Source organism: Schistocerca piceifrons, chromosome 3 (genome assembly GCF_021461385.2).
Source record: "Schistocerca piceifrons isolate TAMUIC-IGC-003096 chromosome 3, iqSchPice1.1, whole genome shotgun sequence".
Taxonomy (NCBI): Eukaryota; Metazoa; Arthropoda; class Insecta; order Orthoptera; family Acrididae; genus Schistocerca; species Schistocerca piceifrons.
Window position 1 is genome coordinate 535,266,068 of NC_060140.1, and position 18,569 is coordinate 535,284,636.

Consider the following 18,569-nt stretch of genomic DNA (forward strand, 5'->3'; position numbering starts at 1 on the left):
ACCCTTGCTGAAAAGGCCTAGAATAATTTGCATGTAATAGTATTAAAAGCAAAACAGTCAGAATAAAAAGAGAGTGTACTATTAATAACACTAACAATGAGTGACAGCAGTGATAGAGTAATGGACAAATGAATAAGAAACAATAAAAAAGCAATTGGTACTGAGGTAAGGCACAAATATTAAGAAAAGATAATATTTAATTTACATTATACAAAAAAAAAAAAAAAAAAAAAAAAAAAAAAAAAAAAAAAAAAAAAAACCACAATTGTAATGTAGTGTGTCTAGCTTAGAACCTTCTCTTCTGTTGTTGTCTGTTGCAATCTTTAGCTTCCATGATCAAGATAGCAGATTTAAGTGTTTGTATTACTTCTGCACATTTTTTGCTGCAGTAACTGTCAAGGTCATGAAATTAATTAGCCACTGAAATTACTTTTCCAGGAACGAAGGCTGTTCCCAGTTTTTGACATTGCCTATCAGGGACTAGCTTCTGGAGATATTGATGAAGATGCCTGGGCTGTCAGACGCTTCGCTGAAAGAGGCATTGAATTTTTCTCTGCACAGTCTTTTTCTAAGAACTGTGGGTTATATGGTAAGTTATACCAGTTTCTAACATTCCTGCTGACACACCAGTTTGAAATATTTCTTAGATACAGATATACTGAGCAAAATGCATGGTCTATACTTCCTCATTTATCTGAAGCTGTCAATGCAATCAGAGGAATGAATGAATGAAGGTGAACACACTCATAACAGTTTTTCAGTTTTTACAGTGGTTGCATCTATGCATAAATGAATGCTTAAAAAATAAAGAATTGACTAATGAAATTAAGAAAGCCAATAACAATAGAAAGGCCACAATAAATTACTGTTTCAATTGAACTGAAGTTAAAATTTGTGACTGGTAGTTTACACTTTAGGTACCCGGTAAATCAATACGACACTAGTAGCCCCAGTCTGACCTCATCTTCATGATGTAACAGAACATAAGATAAAAACAAAATAAACTGAATTAGCTATTAGAAATCTCTGTACATCACCAAATGATGCATGTTCATTGATATGTTTTTGGTGTTGCTGGATATGTCAAAGGCTCCTTTTTTAATTGATAAAAACATTCTCTTCACATGCCTCCCTCCCTTCCTTTTCTTTTTTCCTGTTCCTGATGTAACTATGTTGCCTATCTTACTCCAGGCATAACTGGTAGCATCAGGCTCTGTACTTTGTGAAAGCGGGTTGCAGTAAAGATCTTTGTCACTATTACCAGTGAACTCTCCAGTGAGTACCACCTGTGCAGTTTTCTGCTAGTCATTTAGCTCCTGTCGCATAAATTTGAAACATTTTTCCTGATTGCACACTGCTTTTGGAACCATGGTGTGAACAATGGCCTTGTTAATCTCCAAATCTTCTGATATTAATCCCAGAGACAATCATCAACTTTATACTAGCCTTTGTCATATATGATTGGTATTATCTGTTAGAGTTTGTCGACATTTGACTTCAATATTATTCATAATTAACAGTTTCCTTTTTTTGCTCTCAAAGCATTTGAACAAACCACAGACACATTTTCTGCTTGCTGAAACTGTTGTATCCATGCACCATTATTCCATGGATTCTATTGCTACTTTAATAACTTTTTATTAGACTTTAAGATTTATGCAAATGAAAGCAGAGTTCACAAAAACATTTGTCAAGCTGTAAAAGACAAAGGCATTTCAATTTAGTGTGATGAATACAATATGGCTCTTGACCAATGCTGATGGTTATGGGGTAGGTCCAGTCCTAGTACAAATTCAGAAAGGTACTGAATATGTGATAGCTTATGCTTTCAGCGTATTCTTCAAGTCTGAGATGAATTACTGTACTACAGAGAAAGCTTGTCTTGCTGTTTCTGTTTCTGTCTGTATTTATCCAGTAAACCATTACAGTTGTGATGGAGCACCATCCTCTATGCTTGCTGACAATCCTGAATGCTCCGTAAGCTGAACTGATGAAAAGGGCACTGAAACTTCAGTAGTATGACACCACAGTGGAAAAGAAGATGCAAATACATGAATATCAATTGCCATTCAAGTAATCCTTTAGCATAACACTGCAGCACTATGAAATTTCAGCCACTGCTCCATTAAATGATATTGCTGCTGAACAGATAGGAGATCCAGCACTACTGAAAGCCATAGAAGTCTTGAAGAAAGAGGAACAAAATGAAGGAGAATTCCAGTTAATAAATGGAACACTGAATAAGAGGATCTATGACCTGATGGGTCTGCAATGGTTACTTGTAATTCAAGCTCATCTATGGCCAGTTTTCCCAAAGATTGTCCATGATGCTCCAACATCTGATCACCTGGGATTTAGAAGGTTTTAAATAGAATCAGACATACGGAACAATGGCCACATCACTACTGGTCCATTAAGACAATATGTGAGCCACTGTAATGAATGGCAGTGGTGGAAACATTTTCTGCAGTTACCTCTAGGGCATCTGGTACCATTTCCACCTGTTGCAGTACCATTCCACTGAACTGGAATTTACCTCTTGGGCATGTTCCTGATAGTAACAAAACAGAAAGTGATGGATAGTATTCTACACTTTACTACTACATCACTAGCTGCACTGACTGCTATAGTTCTGGAAATAGCAAAGTTCTCTAAACATAATTTTGAAACATGTAGAACACTATGTATTGGTCTCGGACTGTAGAAAAGTTTTACAGAGGTTAGTATCAGAGATAATTTCCCAGTTTGACATCATGTACAGGATTACAGCTATCTGCCACACCCAGATGCATGAACTCACAAAATGTTTTAATAAGATATTGATAGATATCTCTCAACATATGCTGAGTCAAACAAGGAGACTGTGGTAACATTTACATATAACATCATGAAGAATGATTCTACAAGCTTCACACTGTTCTCTCTGCTCCACAGTCATGAGGCCGCTATGGCAATTGATACATTGTTCCTATTTGAACTGCATGATACTCAGGATCAGTATCTGAAATTCCTCATTACAGTGACAAGAAAATACAGATGGCTCATATATGGACCCTTGACACCTAGGAAAAGAACTGAGGATGCTATAATCTGAGTACTGGGCAGTGAGATGCAGCCCAGGAGATTTGTTATGGATTTCTACACCTATGCAGAAAGTGGGATTATCAGAAACTTTACTGAAGTGGTACTTCACCACATATTATATTGTGCTTGTTGGACATTACATATGAAGTTGAACATTATGACCATTCATCAAAAAGGTAAAAGTGCAGAGGTGTTGTCCATGTCTTTCTTATGAAGATCTACTAAAATCCTGAGATGCAGATCAGAGTATTCAAGGAAACTGAAGACCCACTTGACAGTCACAAAGCTTTGGTGGAGGACCTTCAATGCTCACAGCAGTGAAGAGAGTGACAACATGAGCAGAATGCAAGGGTCTACCAGTGCTGCCATATAGAGGACCATCGACAACATCTAGATCCAGAATGATATAGGCAGCACCTTTGAGAAATTCTGAAACAGTGGGTCACTATTTCTCCACGAGAGTGAGCAATGCCACAAACTATGTTGCATGCCTTATGGTGTGGTGGTTAGTGTCACAGCAGGCTGGTGAGCTACAGGGCACCATTTCAAAATCTACCAGCAGCAATTGGTATTTATTGTTTCTGAAATCTTCTCAAAAGTTCTTACATTTGTGATGTTTGTATCTTCTGCAATATTTGGCATTCATATGAAGAGCAGAACTCTCCATTCAGGAGTTCAGTTGTGTTCTGTCTGCACAATGATATTTGTAATAAACATGATTTCAGTGCAATGTGTTGTGCCTCATTGAATACCTTGCTATTGGATTTATGACGTGACAATACTGTGTAAAGCAGATTATCATACATATTGCATAATCTTTTTTAAGTATCTTGGAATTGTTGCACTCACTTCCCAGTATGCTTACTCCTTTGTGGTTTATGGTGTTGACAATAGAAATCAGTTCCAGCTGAACTATGATATACACAATCACAACAGAACCTCCTTCTACAGAGTTCAAAATGAAGTTATGCACTCTTGTGGGAAGATATGCAACACACTCCCATCCAACATAAAGTAAGAAATTGAAAATATGTACCAATTCAAAAGAAAATTAAGCACATTCCTCATTAACCACTCTTTTTACACATTATCTTCATATCTAGATTTAGGTATTGAAATGTTCTGTTAATACATGGCAAGTGTCAGTAAAGCTGCATGTACTGCAAATAGGACTCAGTGTTTGTAGATGCAGGAAAATATTTTCTTTGAAAAATACCACTGTAATCAAGTAAATCTTAAGCCACTAACAGCAGAAAAACAGTAGCTATTTAGTATAACTGAAAAGGCAGCAGCTTTCCTTCTAAGTTATTCAGTTAAAATTCAATGGGCTCAGATTAAAGGGTAGTGTGGGTAGGGGCTGGGAGCTTCATGTACAGTGTAACATGAAAACTGAGAATCTCCAAATTGGCAAAATTACAAGATATGTTTAACACAGGATGCTTTCTAGTTGCTTCCAAGCGGGCTTGCACATGTGGTTGAGGTTGTGGCTTGAATGCCTGCATGGAACATTCCTGCTAGGTAAAGGCACCAATTCTCAGGCTTGACAGTACCTGCTGTCAGCAACATATCAGACACAGTTCAAGAGTTCGGAGGTATTACCAGAAAACTACAGGATGGAAACTGAAGACACTCCACTAAGAAAAAAATAAATGAAAGAATGACTACACAAAAATAGTTGGAAGAACACTGAAATAAACAGCCCTGCTCTCATTTAGGATAAAATTATTTTGTGCATTGGGCCACGCCACTGTAAAAGGAAGACACTGTAAAGGAAGACATTCACCAGTATACAGCAGTGAACTGCTCTGAAGAGAACCATAGGGAATCAGTCAAAACATCAGCAGTTTAGTTGTTTTAGTAATATACAATGACTTGGCCCAATACACAAAATTATTTTACTCACAATGACACAAGCTGTGGAAGCCTACAAAATTAACAGTATTGCACTCAGTTTATGAACTATGACCACCCCCAGAATCAAACCTCGGATTTCAAACCAAATTTAGAGATGTAATTGTGAATAGCGCTAAGCAGTTTAGCGACATTTTATTGTTAACACAGAATACAAATTAAGTTTCTATGATCTTCTTTTCTTTTTTAAATGTATTTGTTGACTTCCTCATATCCCTGACAACACCTCTCCTTGAATAGATGTACAGAACACAATGAATGAATGACTGACTGAACATGCACACATTTTTTAAATATACTGCACAGTTTAGATATCAGTCAACTCACCAAACTTTTTAGATGCACATTGTAAATTCAAAGTTTTTGACATTTTTAGAAGACATGAATACATTTTCTTCTCCACAGGTGAACGCACAGGGAACCTGGCTGTGATGCTAAACAATCCAGACAAGATTGAGAAAGTGAAATCTCAGTTTATTGTTATCGCACGATCAATATACTGCAGTCCGCCTAGTCAAGGTGCTCGTATAGTAACTACCATGCTAGAAGATCCTAAACTGAAGGAAGAGTGGTAAGTAAAATATTAATTAAAGTGCATAAAAAGCTTTTGGCATTGATAAATGCAATAATTAATACATGTAAACAAGATTTTTTTATTTTAGTTTGATTTTCCATTTTTGAAATATAAATTTATTTGAATTAATAACAAAATGCAATATAAAGCTTCCATTTTGGTATGGTTTTTCTAACTAGACAGAAATATTGGGGATGTCATTAAATAATCAGGATGCATTCTTATGACGAATTATGTGGACAGCAACAAAGGAAAGTGAATTAATTAAATTGACTCGGGAACACAATTAAATAGATAATCCCATGAGGAATATAGAAGTACTAACTTCTGTGAGAGTATTAGTCAAAAATATTATAGTAAAATAAACACATGATGACATTATGCTTCTTCTTTTGCAAATTGAGGGTTTAGGCCTTATGGCCTGTTCTGACCTCACCATTGTTACCTTGACCTTCCCACACTCCTCTTTCCAATGATACTGTATTTCATCACTTGTTAAGTGATTCTGTGAGGTGACCTGCTCTTTCAAAACATGCTTCTATTGGATTACTTTTTCTGTTAATAGCTGTACTCCCCATGTATTTCCTTATTTCTTCATTTCTTATTTTGAACATCTTTTGTGCAACTTTCACAGATCTAAGGAATTTAATTTCTAATGTTTCAAGATGTCTTACCTCTCTTGATCTTAATGTCAACTTTCTGCTCCATTTACTACTGTGGTTAGTGCCATAGCTCTATGAAACTTCATTTGGTTTTGTCTTTTAGTTTTACCCTTTAATGTTATTCTTATGTATGTTGATAGGTGTTAATTTTCTTACTTGCATCTCCCTGTTCTTCAAAAGTTATGTCCTAGATATTGGAAATAGGACACATGTCCTATTATTACATTACTAATGGTTATATAAGTTCTTATGGGGTGTTAACATTGTGTATAGAACATTTATTTAACAGTTTTAAATATGGGCAATGGGAATGCTACTTCATGGGATTTGTAATTGTTCATGAGCCTCTTGGTCTATGGACATGCTGCACAGAACTATCATTAAGTACAATGTTTACTTAGAGAGCTCTGATAATTCAAGGTGTCATTTGCCTCAAGGAATAATTTTATAATTTTTTTCAGATGGTTGTAACATGCATTATGATATAGGGCATTAGCTCCTAAGTGTTCTTTCTTGGTCCTACTAATATCCAATGCCTGAAAAAAATGCCTGACATTACATTAGTATATCCTTCCCTGAATATCAAGTTAGCATAACACTGATAAACGATGCCGTTCATTAAAAATTGCTAATTTTAATTGTTGGTGACTCTGATTATATTATAACAACTCAGTTAGTTAAATATAGATGAAAAGCAATTTTTGTTAGGAATTAAGTTCTTTCTGTATGTAATTGAAATAGTGAAACAAATTCATGAATGTCAGCGTTGTGTCACAACTACTTTCACACAGAGCAACATAGAAAAAATGCATCCTGCAGTATAGGCAGTGATGCCAAGAACATGAAATAAACATTTGTTAATGCCAAATAGCCATTAAGCAGAGATAATTGTGATCTCTGCTTCACGTGCTCAATATACTTAAAATAGACAGATGTAACGCAGTTTACTCAGAGAAACAATTGAAATTCATTTGTCAACAGGAAGATAAGTAATATTCACATCTATAATTATTCTCATCATATCTATTTGCAAATTAAAATTCTTGTTTGTATTACAGACTTTAATGTCATACTTAGGGGTGAATTTCAGGGGCAGAGCAGCAAAAACCTATTATAATTCTGTAAGAAAGAAAATTGTTAATGTTGTATAAAATAAATGATTAAACATCAAACAGAAAACAGTTAAAGAATCTTGGTATTGTTACTAATGTTCATCTACATTTTACCCTCAAGCTATGTTTTATTACTCTGTTTCATTTTCTTCTTTAAGTTTTGTTATGTTATAACTGATTCTTTGACAGTGAGTCACTGATGCTGATGTACAACTGAATAAAAATAACATACAAAATAAATGATATGAATATAATAGAGGGAAACATTCCACATGTGAAAAATATATCTAAAAACAAAGATTATGTGACTTACCAAGCTAAAGTGCTGGCAGGTCGATAGACACACAAACATACACACAAAATTCAAGCTTTCGCAACAAACGGTTGCTTCATCAGGAAAGAGGGAAGGAGAGGGAAAGGTGAAAGGATGTGGGTTTTAAGGGAGAGGGTAAGGAGTCATTCCAATCCCGGGAGCGGAAAGACTTACCTTAGGGGGAAAAAAGGACAGCTATACACTCGCACACACACACATATCCATCCGCACATACACAGGCACAAGCAGACATTTGTAAAGGAAAAAAAGTTTGGGCAGAGATGTCAGTCAAGGCGGAAGTACAGAGGCAAAGATGTTGTTGAAAGACAGGTGAGGTATGAGTGGCGGCAAATTGAAATTAGCGGAGATTGAGGCCTGGCGGATAACGCGAAGAGAGGATATACTGAAGGGCAAGTTCCCATCTCCAGAGTTCTGACAGGTTGGTGTTAGTGGAAAGTATCCAGATAACCCGGATGGTGTAACACTGTGCCAAGATGTGCTGGCCGTGCACCAAGGCATGTTTAGCCACAGGGTGATCCTCATTACCAACAAACACTGTCTGCCTGTGTCCATTCATGCGAATGGACAGTTTGTTGCTGGTCATTCCCACATAGAAAGCTTCACAGAGTAGGCAGGTCAGTTGGTAAATCACGTGGGTGCTTTCACAAGTGGCTCTGCCTTTGATCGTGTACACCTTCCGGGTTACAGGACTGAAGTAGGTGGTGGTGGGAGGGTGCATGGGACAGGTTTTACACCGGGGGTGGTTACAAGGGTAGGAGCCAGAGGGTAGGGAAGGTGGTTTGGGGATTTCATAGGGATGAACTAAGAGGTTATGAAGGTTAGGTGGACTGCGGAAAGACACTCTTGGTGGAGTGGGGAGGATTTCATGAAGGATGGATCTCATTTCAGGGAAGGATTTGAGGAAGTCATATCCCTGCTGGAGAGCCACATTCAGAGTCTGATCCAGTCCCAGGAAGTATCCTGTTACAAGTGGGGCACTTTTGGGGTTCTTCTGTGGGAGGTTCTGGGTTTGAGGAGATGAGGAAGTGGCTCTGGTTATTTGCTTCTGTACCAGGTAGGGAGGGTAGTTGCGGGATGCGAAACCTGAAAACAGCTTTCTGTTTCTGAACTAGAAGCAGAAAATTCTCATTCTTATATTGGTTATTAGACTACTGATATGCAATCAGTCCTTACATTTATATTCAAAATTAAACTTACAGTAACAGATTTTATGCAAACACATCTTGAATGTGTGGTTCACTTCATGTAAAGAAAGTGCTTTATTTAGTCTATATGTTCCCCAAAATTTGCATTCAGTACATTAACAACTCAACACTTATTGACTATTTATACAATTCCTATTTCAGGAAAACATGCTTGCGAGAGATGACAAACCGCATCAAAGATATGAGGAAAGGCCTAAAAGAGCGCTTGGATGCATTGGGAACACCTGGCTCGTGGGACCACATCACTCAGCAAGTGGGCTTCTTTTCATTTACAGGACTCTCTGGTAAGCTTCACGTATGTTAACCACATCTCCAATAGTTTTCCAACGAACATAAATTGCAGAGTTCTCTGCAGCCATTCACACAGGAGAGCTGAGATCAGTTTCCAATTTTTTAAATACTGGTAAAGGAATTATTGATACATAAATCAGCCAGTGGTTGTCAAAACACTTATAAACAATACTTAAGACTAATGAACAGTAAAACTATGACAGGGCCTATGACAAAGTCAGGAAATATGGAAGATTTGTAACCTTTCCTCCATTAAGACATTAGGAAATTTGTCAGTTATACAAAGCTAAATCTACAAGAAACAAACACTATAAAGTACCTGGTTCAGTGAAATATCAGGCAAGATTATGAAAATCAATGCAGTACATATTAGTGTTGCCCTGTCAACATTATACAATGTTTTTATGTGCAGTCAGTTTGCAAATGGACTAAAACACTTGTTGCTTCATAAAATGGGTAGAGAGATAACATGGACTAATACAGCCCAATTTCCTTTTTGACAGTGTTTTTCTGAAGGCTTTTTATAATGTGATTTATAAGCTTTCCTGGCATCATTTTGAAATGTTCTTGGGTATTCAGGAATATGGTATCATCAAAATGGTGCAATATTTTGGGAAGCTGACTTGTCATCTCCAGGCAATCATAATAACTGTCTTTTGCTGAGTGATGTTTGATATATTTCCTCCCTACTGCAGTTGATCATGCGTCTGTGGTACCCAGGTACACCTGTACTGATGTGGTGTAAGGAGAAGTGTGTGCCGGGATGTCGGCTATGACCCACAGTTCCTGATGTGTAGGATATGGGTCTGTGTGATGTGGTCTCAGTTCTTCAATTGGCATGACATGAATGGATCTTGAGCATACTCAATGCTAAGGCCCAAGTCTTATTTAGTTGGAAACCACTTTATGCATTTTTCAGTTCATCGTGCAGTTGGACCCTATGAGACTATTTTAAAACAAAATTCCAGAACGTTTTGGCCTGTTTTAAGGACTTGGCAATATGACAGTTCATGTTATGTCCTTCAGTAGGCGTCAGTAAGCCATTTTGTGACATGTAGCCATAAGTTATATCATACAACACTCTCTCAAACACCTTTGAGAACACTGCCAGCAAAGGGATGGGCTGATATTGTCCCACTTTTGTGGTTAGGCATCACTATTGCATGTTTCAGTCTATCCTGAAATGTCCCAGTTCCAACTAACTGATTACATAAATAGCATAATATGTGACCAATTAAGTCTGCCTATGATTTTAAAATCCTACTTCATTTCCATCACATCCAGAAGATCCAGAACTTTTAAATAATTTTACAGTTTTGTCCAATTTCTTTAGGAGTTGTGCTTTTGAAATGAAGTGTTATATTTGGTGTGATTTGCATGTGATTAAGTAGCTCTATAGCTTCTGTGGGAAAATGTTTATTATGGTTCCCTGTTCTCTTACTTACAGCGAGAAAAAAGTTATTCAAATATGGGGCTGCAACTTTTTGATTATTTTTGTCCTGACCAAGGACAGTGGAGTCCCTGCTTGTCCAGATTTTACGTTCCTATTTGCCTCACTTTTTGTGATATTCAGTATAGTTTTTACTTTATTTTTTGAATTCCTAATTTTTTCAGTGTAATGCATTTCTGTGGCCTTTCTGATGACATATATTTGAATTTTACAGTACTTTTTTGTCGTGTAGTTTCACTGCTAATTTTGTTCTAGCCCTTTGTTCTACATATAGGTCTCTCTTTTTAGCACTTGATAGTTTGATGTAAGCTGTTTTCCTCTCTTTCCTTTCACAACAGGTTCATTTCATTTTAACCTGTCTTTGTGGGAAGCAGGCTTCAAAATGTTTGAGAAATAAGTCCAGAAATAAACTTCTCACTCATTGTATCTGCCGGGTACACTTCCCCCCATTGTTCATGGTGTAAACTGATTCTAAACAAGCTAATAGGTCCCATATTTATTGTTCTAACATGTGTAACCTGAGTATGACCATTTACCACTTTTCTACTGATGAGTTTTAAGGGTGTCGACTGACCATCATGACCATACAGACCACTTATTGTGGCTTGCGTTTTTATGTCATTGTAATTTGTGGGGTCCAGGAACTGATTATCAGTCAAGGCCTTGCTGTACCCATGTACTCTTGTTGTGAGTGAAAGCATCAGAAGTAGGTTTAAAGTTGACAATGATGATTCAAACTGCTTGTGACTGTTACTGTTCAATAGAAAATTAATGTTAAAATTGCCAATACTGTGATCTGACAGTTAATCCATAAAGTTATGTAAGAACTAATTCTAGCTGAGAGAAGAATTTTTTAATGTTCCCCACAGGTGCCCTATAAACTGCAATTATTATGAGGAACTGAGAGGGAGAACATACCTGATAATGTGACTCAGAAAAAAATGAGAGTCCATATGGAAGACACGGGGGATGCAGTATTAGAGCCAGAGTTTACTAGGGCTTTGGAAGTTCTGCAATCAAATAAGGCAGAAATCAATGGGGCGAGTGTCAGTTAGGAAATTATTAAAGTTGGTGTGTAGATTATAAAACTGGAGACAGGCCATCAGACTTTCAGGAAAGTGTCATCCACACAGTCTTGAAGTAGCAATGGCAAATAAGTGTGATGACTATCACACAATCAGGTTAATGGCTCATGCATCCAAATTGCTGATAAGAATAATATACAGCAAATTTGGAAAGAAAATTGAGTATCTGTTAGGTAATGATCAGTTGGGCTTTCAAAGGGAAAAAGCACCATGTAGGCCTGACACTGATTGGTAATGGAAGCAAGACTTAAGAAAAACAAAAACTAATTTGTAGGATTTGTTGGCCTGCAAAAAGTGTTCAGTAATGTATAATGGCGCAATATGTTTGAAATTATGAGCAAAATAGGAGCAAGCTACAGGGAAAGATGGATAATGTAAAATATGTACAGGAAACTGGAGGAAAAAAAAAAAAAAAAAAAAAAAAAAAAAAAAGGGGGGCTGTGTAATCTACAAATCAAGGAAGCAAAGTGGTATAAAATTCAGTATGGAAGAATATCATTGATAAGATTCGTTGATGACACTGCTACCTTCAGTGAAAGTGAAGAAGCATTAAAGACACGCTGAGTGGAACGAACAGCCTAATGAGCACATAATTTGGACTGAGAGTAAACTGAAGAAAAGATGGTTCAAATGGCTCTGAGCACTATGGGACTTAACATCTATGGTCATCAGTCCCCTAGAACTTAGAACTACTTAAACCTAACTAACCTAAGGACATCACACAACACCCAGTCATCACGAGGCAGAGAAAATCCCTGACCCCGCTGGGAATCGAACCCGGGAACCCGGGTGCGGGAAGCGGAACGCTACCGCATGACCACGAGCTGCGGACTAAAACTGAAGAAAGACAGAAGTAATGAGGAGTAGCAGAAATGAGATTATCAGTAAAATTAACATCAAAACTGGGAAATGCAAAGAAGATGACGTTAAGGAATTCAGCTACCTTGGAAGCAAAATAGCTGTCAATGGATGGAGCAAGGAGGACTAAATAGGAAATTAAAATTGGTAAAGAGGGCATTTAACTTCAAGAGAAATATTGGCCTTAACCTGAGAAAGATATTTTTGGGAACATATTTTTGGAGTACAGCATTGCAGGGTGATGAATTGTGGACTGTGAGAAAATCAGAAAAGAAGGACAAAGCCTTTGAGATGAGATGCTATAGAGGAATGTTGAAAATTAAGTGGATGATAAGACAAGAAATGAGGAGGTTCTCCAGAGCACCTGTGAAGACAAAAAGACATTGGAAACACTGACAAGGAGAAGAAACAGAATTAGAGAACCTGTGTTAAGGCATCAGGATATAACTTCCATTGTTCTAGAGAGGGAGAGTAAAAACTGCAGAGGAAGACAGAGACTATTTTTGGGAACATATTTTTGGAGTACAGCATTGCAGGGTGATGAATTGTGGACTGTGAGAAAATCAGAAAAGAAGGACAAAGCCTTTGAGATGAGATGCTATAGAGGAATGTTGAAAATTAAGTGGATGATAAGACAAGAAATGAGGTGGTTCTCCAGAGCACCTGTGAAGACAAAAAGACATTGGAAACACTGACAAGGAGAAGAAACAGAATTAGAGAACCTGTGTTAAGACATCAGGATATAACTTCCATTGTACTAGAGAGGGAGGGTAAAAACTGCAGAGGAAGACAGAGACTGGAATACTTCTAACTAAATAAATGTGGACATAGAGTGCAAGTGCTACCCCACAAGAGAGGATTTCATGACAGGCTGCTTTGGAACAAATAGGAGACTGATGGCTCAAAAATTAGTAACATGCCTCTGTACACATAATTTGTTCTCAGATTAGCACTTTGGATTCAGAAAGCAGCAACAAGTAAGTGTGTGTTTGTGTGGAGGTGGGGATTGGGTGCATGCAATAAAATACTGAGATTACTATTTCTGACTAAGATTCCTTGTAAAAGAAGTAACAGTTTCCTTCACAAGATCATCACATAATCACTGAAATCAAACATTCTACATCTTTAGTACTGAAGATAATGTCATGGGCAGTGAAATGTGAAGACAAGTCTACTTTGCATATTTTGACTGTAGTATGTCCTAATATAGATGTACCAATACTGTAAATGGGCACTTCTCACAGTAACGCCCAGGTTTCAGAGAATGTATAATATGGTATCACATTTTGGGGCACAGTGCTATATGCATTAGCTTTCTTGCCTTATGGTGGATGACACAGTGGCAATGAAACAATGTTTCCCTGGGGTAGAGGGCACAGGATCATCATCAGTGCCTTAACCTATGATCTATATAATAAAACAAAGGGAATGGGATTTTAAAAAACCAATGATGGAAAAATGTGATAAAATAATAAGTTACTGCAGGTTGTTCCTTAAACACAAAAAACTTTCAATTTGTTGAAGCTTCTCTGCAAGGTATTTATCAGACATGTCTTATGAGGCAGTTATCCCACTCTTGTAAAACACATGTGACATGTGCTCTTTCTTCACTACAAAACAAAAACTGTCTGCTTAAGTTCTCGATGATGAACTATAGTTTATGTAGCCATCCAACTGATGGACTGATACTCGAAAATTATTGTTTTTTTAATGACTGAAGTTCTCTTCACTGATTTTAAATTATGCTGATAAAGATATCTGAACTGTTCGCATTTGTAGAGGATGAAAAAATAAAATTATGCACATTCAGAATAATACATACTGTTTAACTTCCCACGGTTGGGGTTACCAGTCATGTAAAACTCTGTAAATGACATATTCACATTTGACTGTAAAAGTTATCTACTTGCACTGCTGTACATTTGACCATTATTAAGTGGTATAACTGTGCTTTAGCACATGTCTAAAATCTACCAATCTTCTCACATGTATACAAGTATACATCATCATTGTATCTGTGTGCTACGCCTTTTGATATTGTTAACACCTTTAATATGAATCACAGCAAATAACTATAAGTGTACAATCTCATCTACACATGTCAGAAGAGTTTTAGATTTTCTCATGTGCTCAAGCACAGTTATATTACTTGATAATGGCCACACGGCTACAACTATAATAGTGTAAATAAATAATTTTTACAGGCAAAGGGAATTTGATGTCATTTATAACATGTGTATTGTGAAATATGTCTCATAGATATTCTACCATATAACAAGCTTTTCTATTATTATTATTATTATTATTGTTGTTATTATTATTATTACTATTACCTTTTAAATTTTGTGAAAAGCTATTTAGCAAACTTGTCATTAGATCCACATTACTTTATCGACAGAGTTACATGAAGTGCCAAGATCCACATTATTTTATCGACAGAGTTACAAGAAGTGCCAAAGAAACTGGTATAGGCAAATGTATTCAAATACAGAGATATGTAAACAGACAAAATACGGTGCTGCAGTCGGCAACCCCAATATAACACTACTAGTATCTGGTGCAGTTGTTAGATCAGTTACTGCTGCTACAAAGGCAGATTTTCAAGATTTGAGTGAGTCTGAATGTGGTGTTATAGTCAGTGCATGATTTATGTGACACAGCAGCTCTGAGGTAGCAATGAAATGGGGATTTTTCCATATGACCATTTCACGAGTGTACTATGAATATCAGGAATCCAGTAAAACATCAAATCTCCAACATTGCTACAACAGAAAAAAGAACCTCCAGAAAGGGACCAATGATGACTGAAGAGAACTGTTTAGCGTGGCAGAAGTGCAACCCTTTCATGAATTAATGCAGATTTCAATGCTCGGCCATCAACAAGTGTCAGCAAGTGACCCATTCAATGAAACATCATCGATATGGATTTTTGGAGCCAAAGACCCACTCATATACCCTTGAAGACTGTATGACACAAAGATTTATGCCACGCCTGGGCCTGTCAACAGTGACATTGGACTGTTGATGACTGGAAACATGTTGCCTGATCAGACGAGTCTCATTTCAAATTGCATTCAGTGGATGGATGTGTACGGGTATGGAGACAACCTCCTGAATCCATGGGTCCTGCATGTCAGCAGGGGGCTGTTCAAGCTGGTGGAGGCTCTGTAATCGTGTGGGCCTTGTGCAGTTGGAGTGATATAGGACCCCTGATATGACTCTGACAGGTGACACATATGCAAGCATCCTATCTGATCACCTGCATCTATTCACATCAACTGTGCTTTCTGACAAACTTGGGAAATTCCAGTAAGACAATGCAACACCCTACACATCAAGAATTGCAACAGAATGGCTCCAGGAACACTCTGCTGAGTTTAAACACTTCTGTTGGCCACTAAACTCCCTAGACATGAACATTATTGAGCATATCTGGAATGGCTTGCAACATGCTGTTCAGAAGAGATCTTTGCCACCCACCCCCTCCTTGTATACTTATGGATTTATGGACAGCCCTGCAAGATTCATGGTGTCAGTTCCGTCCAGCACTACTTCAGACATTAGTCGAGTCCATGCCATTTCCTGTTGCGGCACCTCTGTGTTCTTGTGGGGCCCTACATGATATTAGGCAGATGTACCAGTTTCTTTGGCGCTCTTGAGTGTAGATTTCATGTTATTTTATTGCTTGAAGAACTATCAGTGCTAAGTGCCCACCCAATCCCTTTTACAGTATACATGTTTACCATTTTTACAGTGTGCACAGGTGTATAAGGCACTATTTTATCTTTAATGCCGTTATATAACAAGTACAAGTGACAAAACAGAGAAGTCTCTATGCATTTGTTTGGCTTACAATTTATTTTCCATAAAGCAGTTAGTCATACGAAAGTAAGAATTTTTTGAAATACATTTCAAATCTGGCATTTATATGGTACTTTTAAATTACAGAACGTCAAGTACAACTTCTGAGAGAAAAGTATCATGTCTACATGCTGAGCAATGGACGCGCCAACATGTGTGGTCTGAACACAAAGAATCTCGATTATACTGCAAATGCCATTCATGATATTGTGACAAGATTGCCAGAAGAGGACAAAAATCCTTTGCGTGCCTAAAACTACAAGTTTTATTCGTTCCTGAGGGGTCACCATAATGGTGGCCTCTGAGATTGGCACCTGATTTCTACTTTCCATATTTTTATTTTTATTTATTTGGTACAGAGTGTACTAGTTTTGAAACTTACAGTACAAGTCCTTTAGTTAGATGGTAGATATGGAAATGAGTGAAGTTATTTCATTTATGAAGCAATGACCCAGAATATAAGTATTAAAGCTGATTATTTTCTTCCTTATTAAAAAGTAAGACTGTTGCTTAATATTGTATTGTATTTTTGTATGATTTTTATATGTTAAATAAAATTGTATTGCAGCTTTATACAGATTGTCTATCTGTTTTTACCTCCAATAAGTAGAGACTGACTCTCAATACTACAAAGATTTTTTCCATGCACTTCCTGGTCAATTACGAGTTCATTAAAATTAAGCACATTCAAATGTGATTTTTCTACAGAGCACATAGCTAATAGGCCTACACTCAGTCTCTCTTCTTTCATTGTGTTTCTAACAAAAGTCTTCATTCTTGTCAGTGTGGAAAATCCTCTCGCTTTCCGGCGTTTATTTATTTATTTATTGTCATCCCAATGATCGCATTTGTGATATAGGATTTGTCAGGGTACATTTTAACAACTATATAATATCTTTAAAAAATTTTTATCTGTGCTGTATTCATATGAATCTATCTTATGTTTAATACCGTATACAACTAATAAGTGTTTTTATAACATAATTTCTTATGTACTTGACAGACATATTCACTGATGTAATTTCATTTGTCACATTAACTTAAAGATACGTGAGTCTTTCTGCTCCCGGGATTGGAATGACTCCTTACCCTCTCTCTTAAAACCCACATCCTTTCGTCTTTCCCTCTCCTTCCCTCTTTCCTGACGAAGCAACCGTTGGTTGCGAAAGCTTGAATTTTGTTGTATGTTTGTGTTTGTTTGTGTGTCTATCAACCTGCCAGCGCTTTCTTTTGGTAAGTCACATCATCTTTGTTTTTAGATATATAAACATATATTCTTATAAAGTTGCACAGAGATATTCACTTATGCTGTAATAACATTTTCAAGCATGTGGTTCTTTATATTCTAATACAGCTGAGCATAGAAATTCACTTACGCTGTAATAACATTTGACAAGCATGTGATTCTTTATAACAGTTTTAAATTTATCCTCATTTTCCAGCTCTTTGATATGTTTTGGTGGTGCATTAGAAGTTTGATGCCTTGATTAAATACATGTTTCTGACTTTGGATCCTTGTTACAGCTTGTATGTGGAGATCTTTACATTGCCGTGTATCGTAATCATGGTAGTCTGTATTTGTTTTATTTTGTCCTGATTTCTTTTGATCACCAACAGACATTTCAGAATGTATAATGATGGAATTGTTAAAATTTGCAATGCTTTAGAAAGGGGCCTACAATATGTTTGAGGTGGGCTCTGGGACATTATCCGAATAGCGCATTTTTGTAATTTGAAAATCTCATTTAGACGCCCCCCCCCATGAACCATGGACCTTGCCGTTGGTGGGGAGGCTTGCGTGCCTCAGCGATACAGATAGCCGTACCGTAGGTGCAACCACAACGGAGGGGTATCTGTTGAGAGGCCAGACAAACGTGTGGTTCCTGAAGAGGGGCAGCAGCCTTTTCAGTAGTTGCAAGGGCAACAGTCTGGATGATTGACTGGTCTGGCCTTGTAACAATAACCAAAACGGCCCTGCTGTGCTGGTACTGCGAACGGCTGAAAGCAAGGGGAAACTACAGCCGTAATTTTTCCCGAGGGCATGCAGCTTTACTGTATGATTACATGATGATGGCGTCCTCTTGGGTAAAATATTCCGGAGGTAAAATAGTCCCCCATTCGGATCTCCGGGCGGGAACTACT

The 18,569-nt window shown here is 37.3% G+C and overlaps 1 protein-coding gene across 1 annotated transcript in view; it reads left to right on the forward strand.

Moving 5' to 3' along the window:
- LOC124788381 (aspartate aminotransferase, cytoplasmic-like) overlaps positions 1-17,000 on the forward strand; it is a 56,000-nt gene extending 39,000 nt beyond the window's left edge. The window contains exons 5-8 of the mRNA XM_047255648.1: positions 439-589; positions 5,401-5,566; positions 9,024-9,166; positions 16,515-17,000. Of these exons, the coding sequence (XP_047111604.1) occupies positions 439-589; positions 5,401-5,566; positions 9,024-9,166; positions 16,515-16,681 (627 nt within the window). The 3' untranslated portion in view covers positions 16,682-17,000. The remainder of the gene's footprint in view (positions 1-438; positions 590-5,400; positions 5,567-9,023; positions 9,167-16,514) is intronic.
- The last annotated feature ends 1,569 nt before the right edge of the window (positions 17,001-18,569 follow it).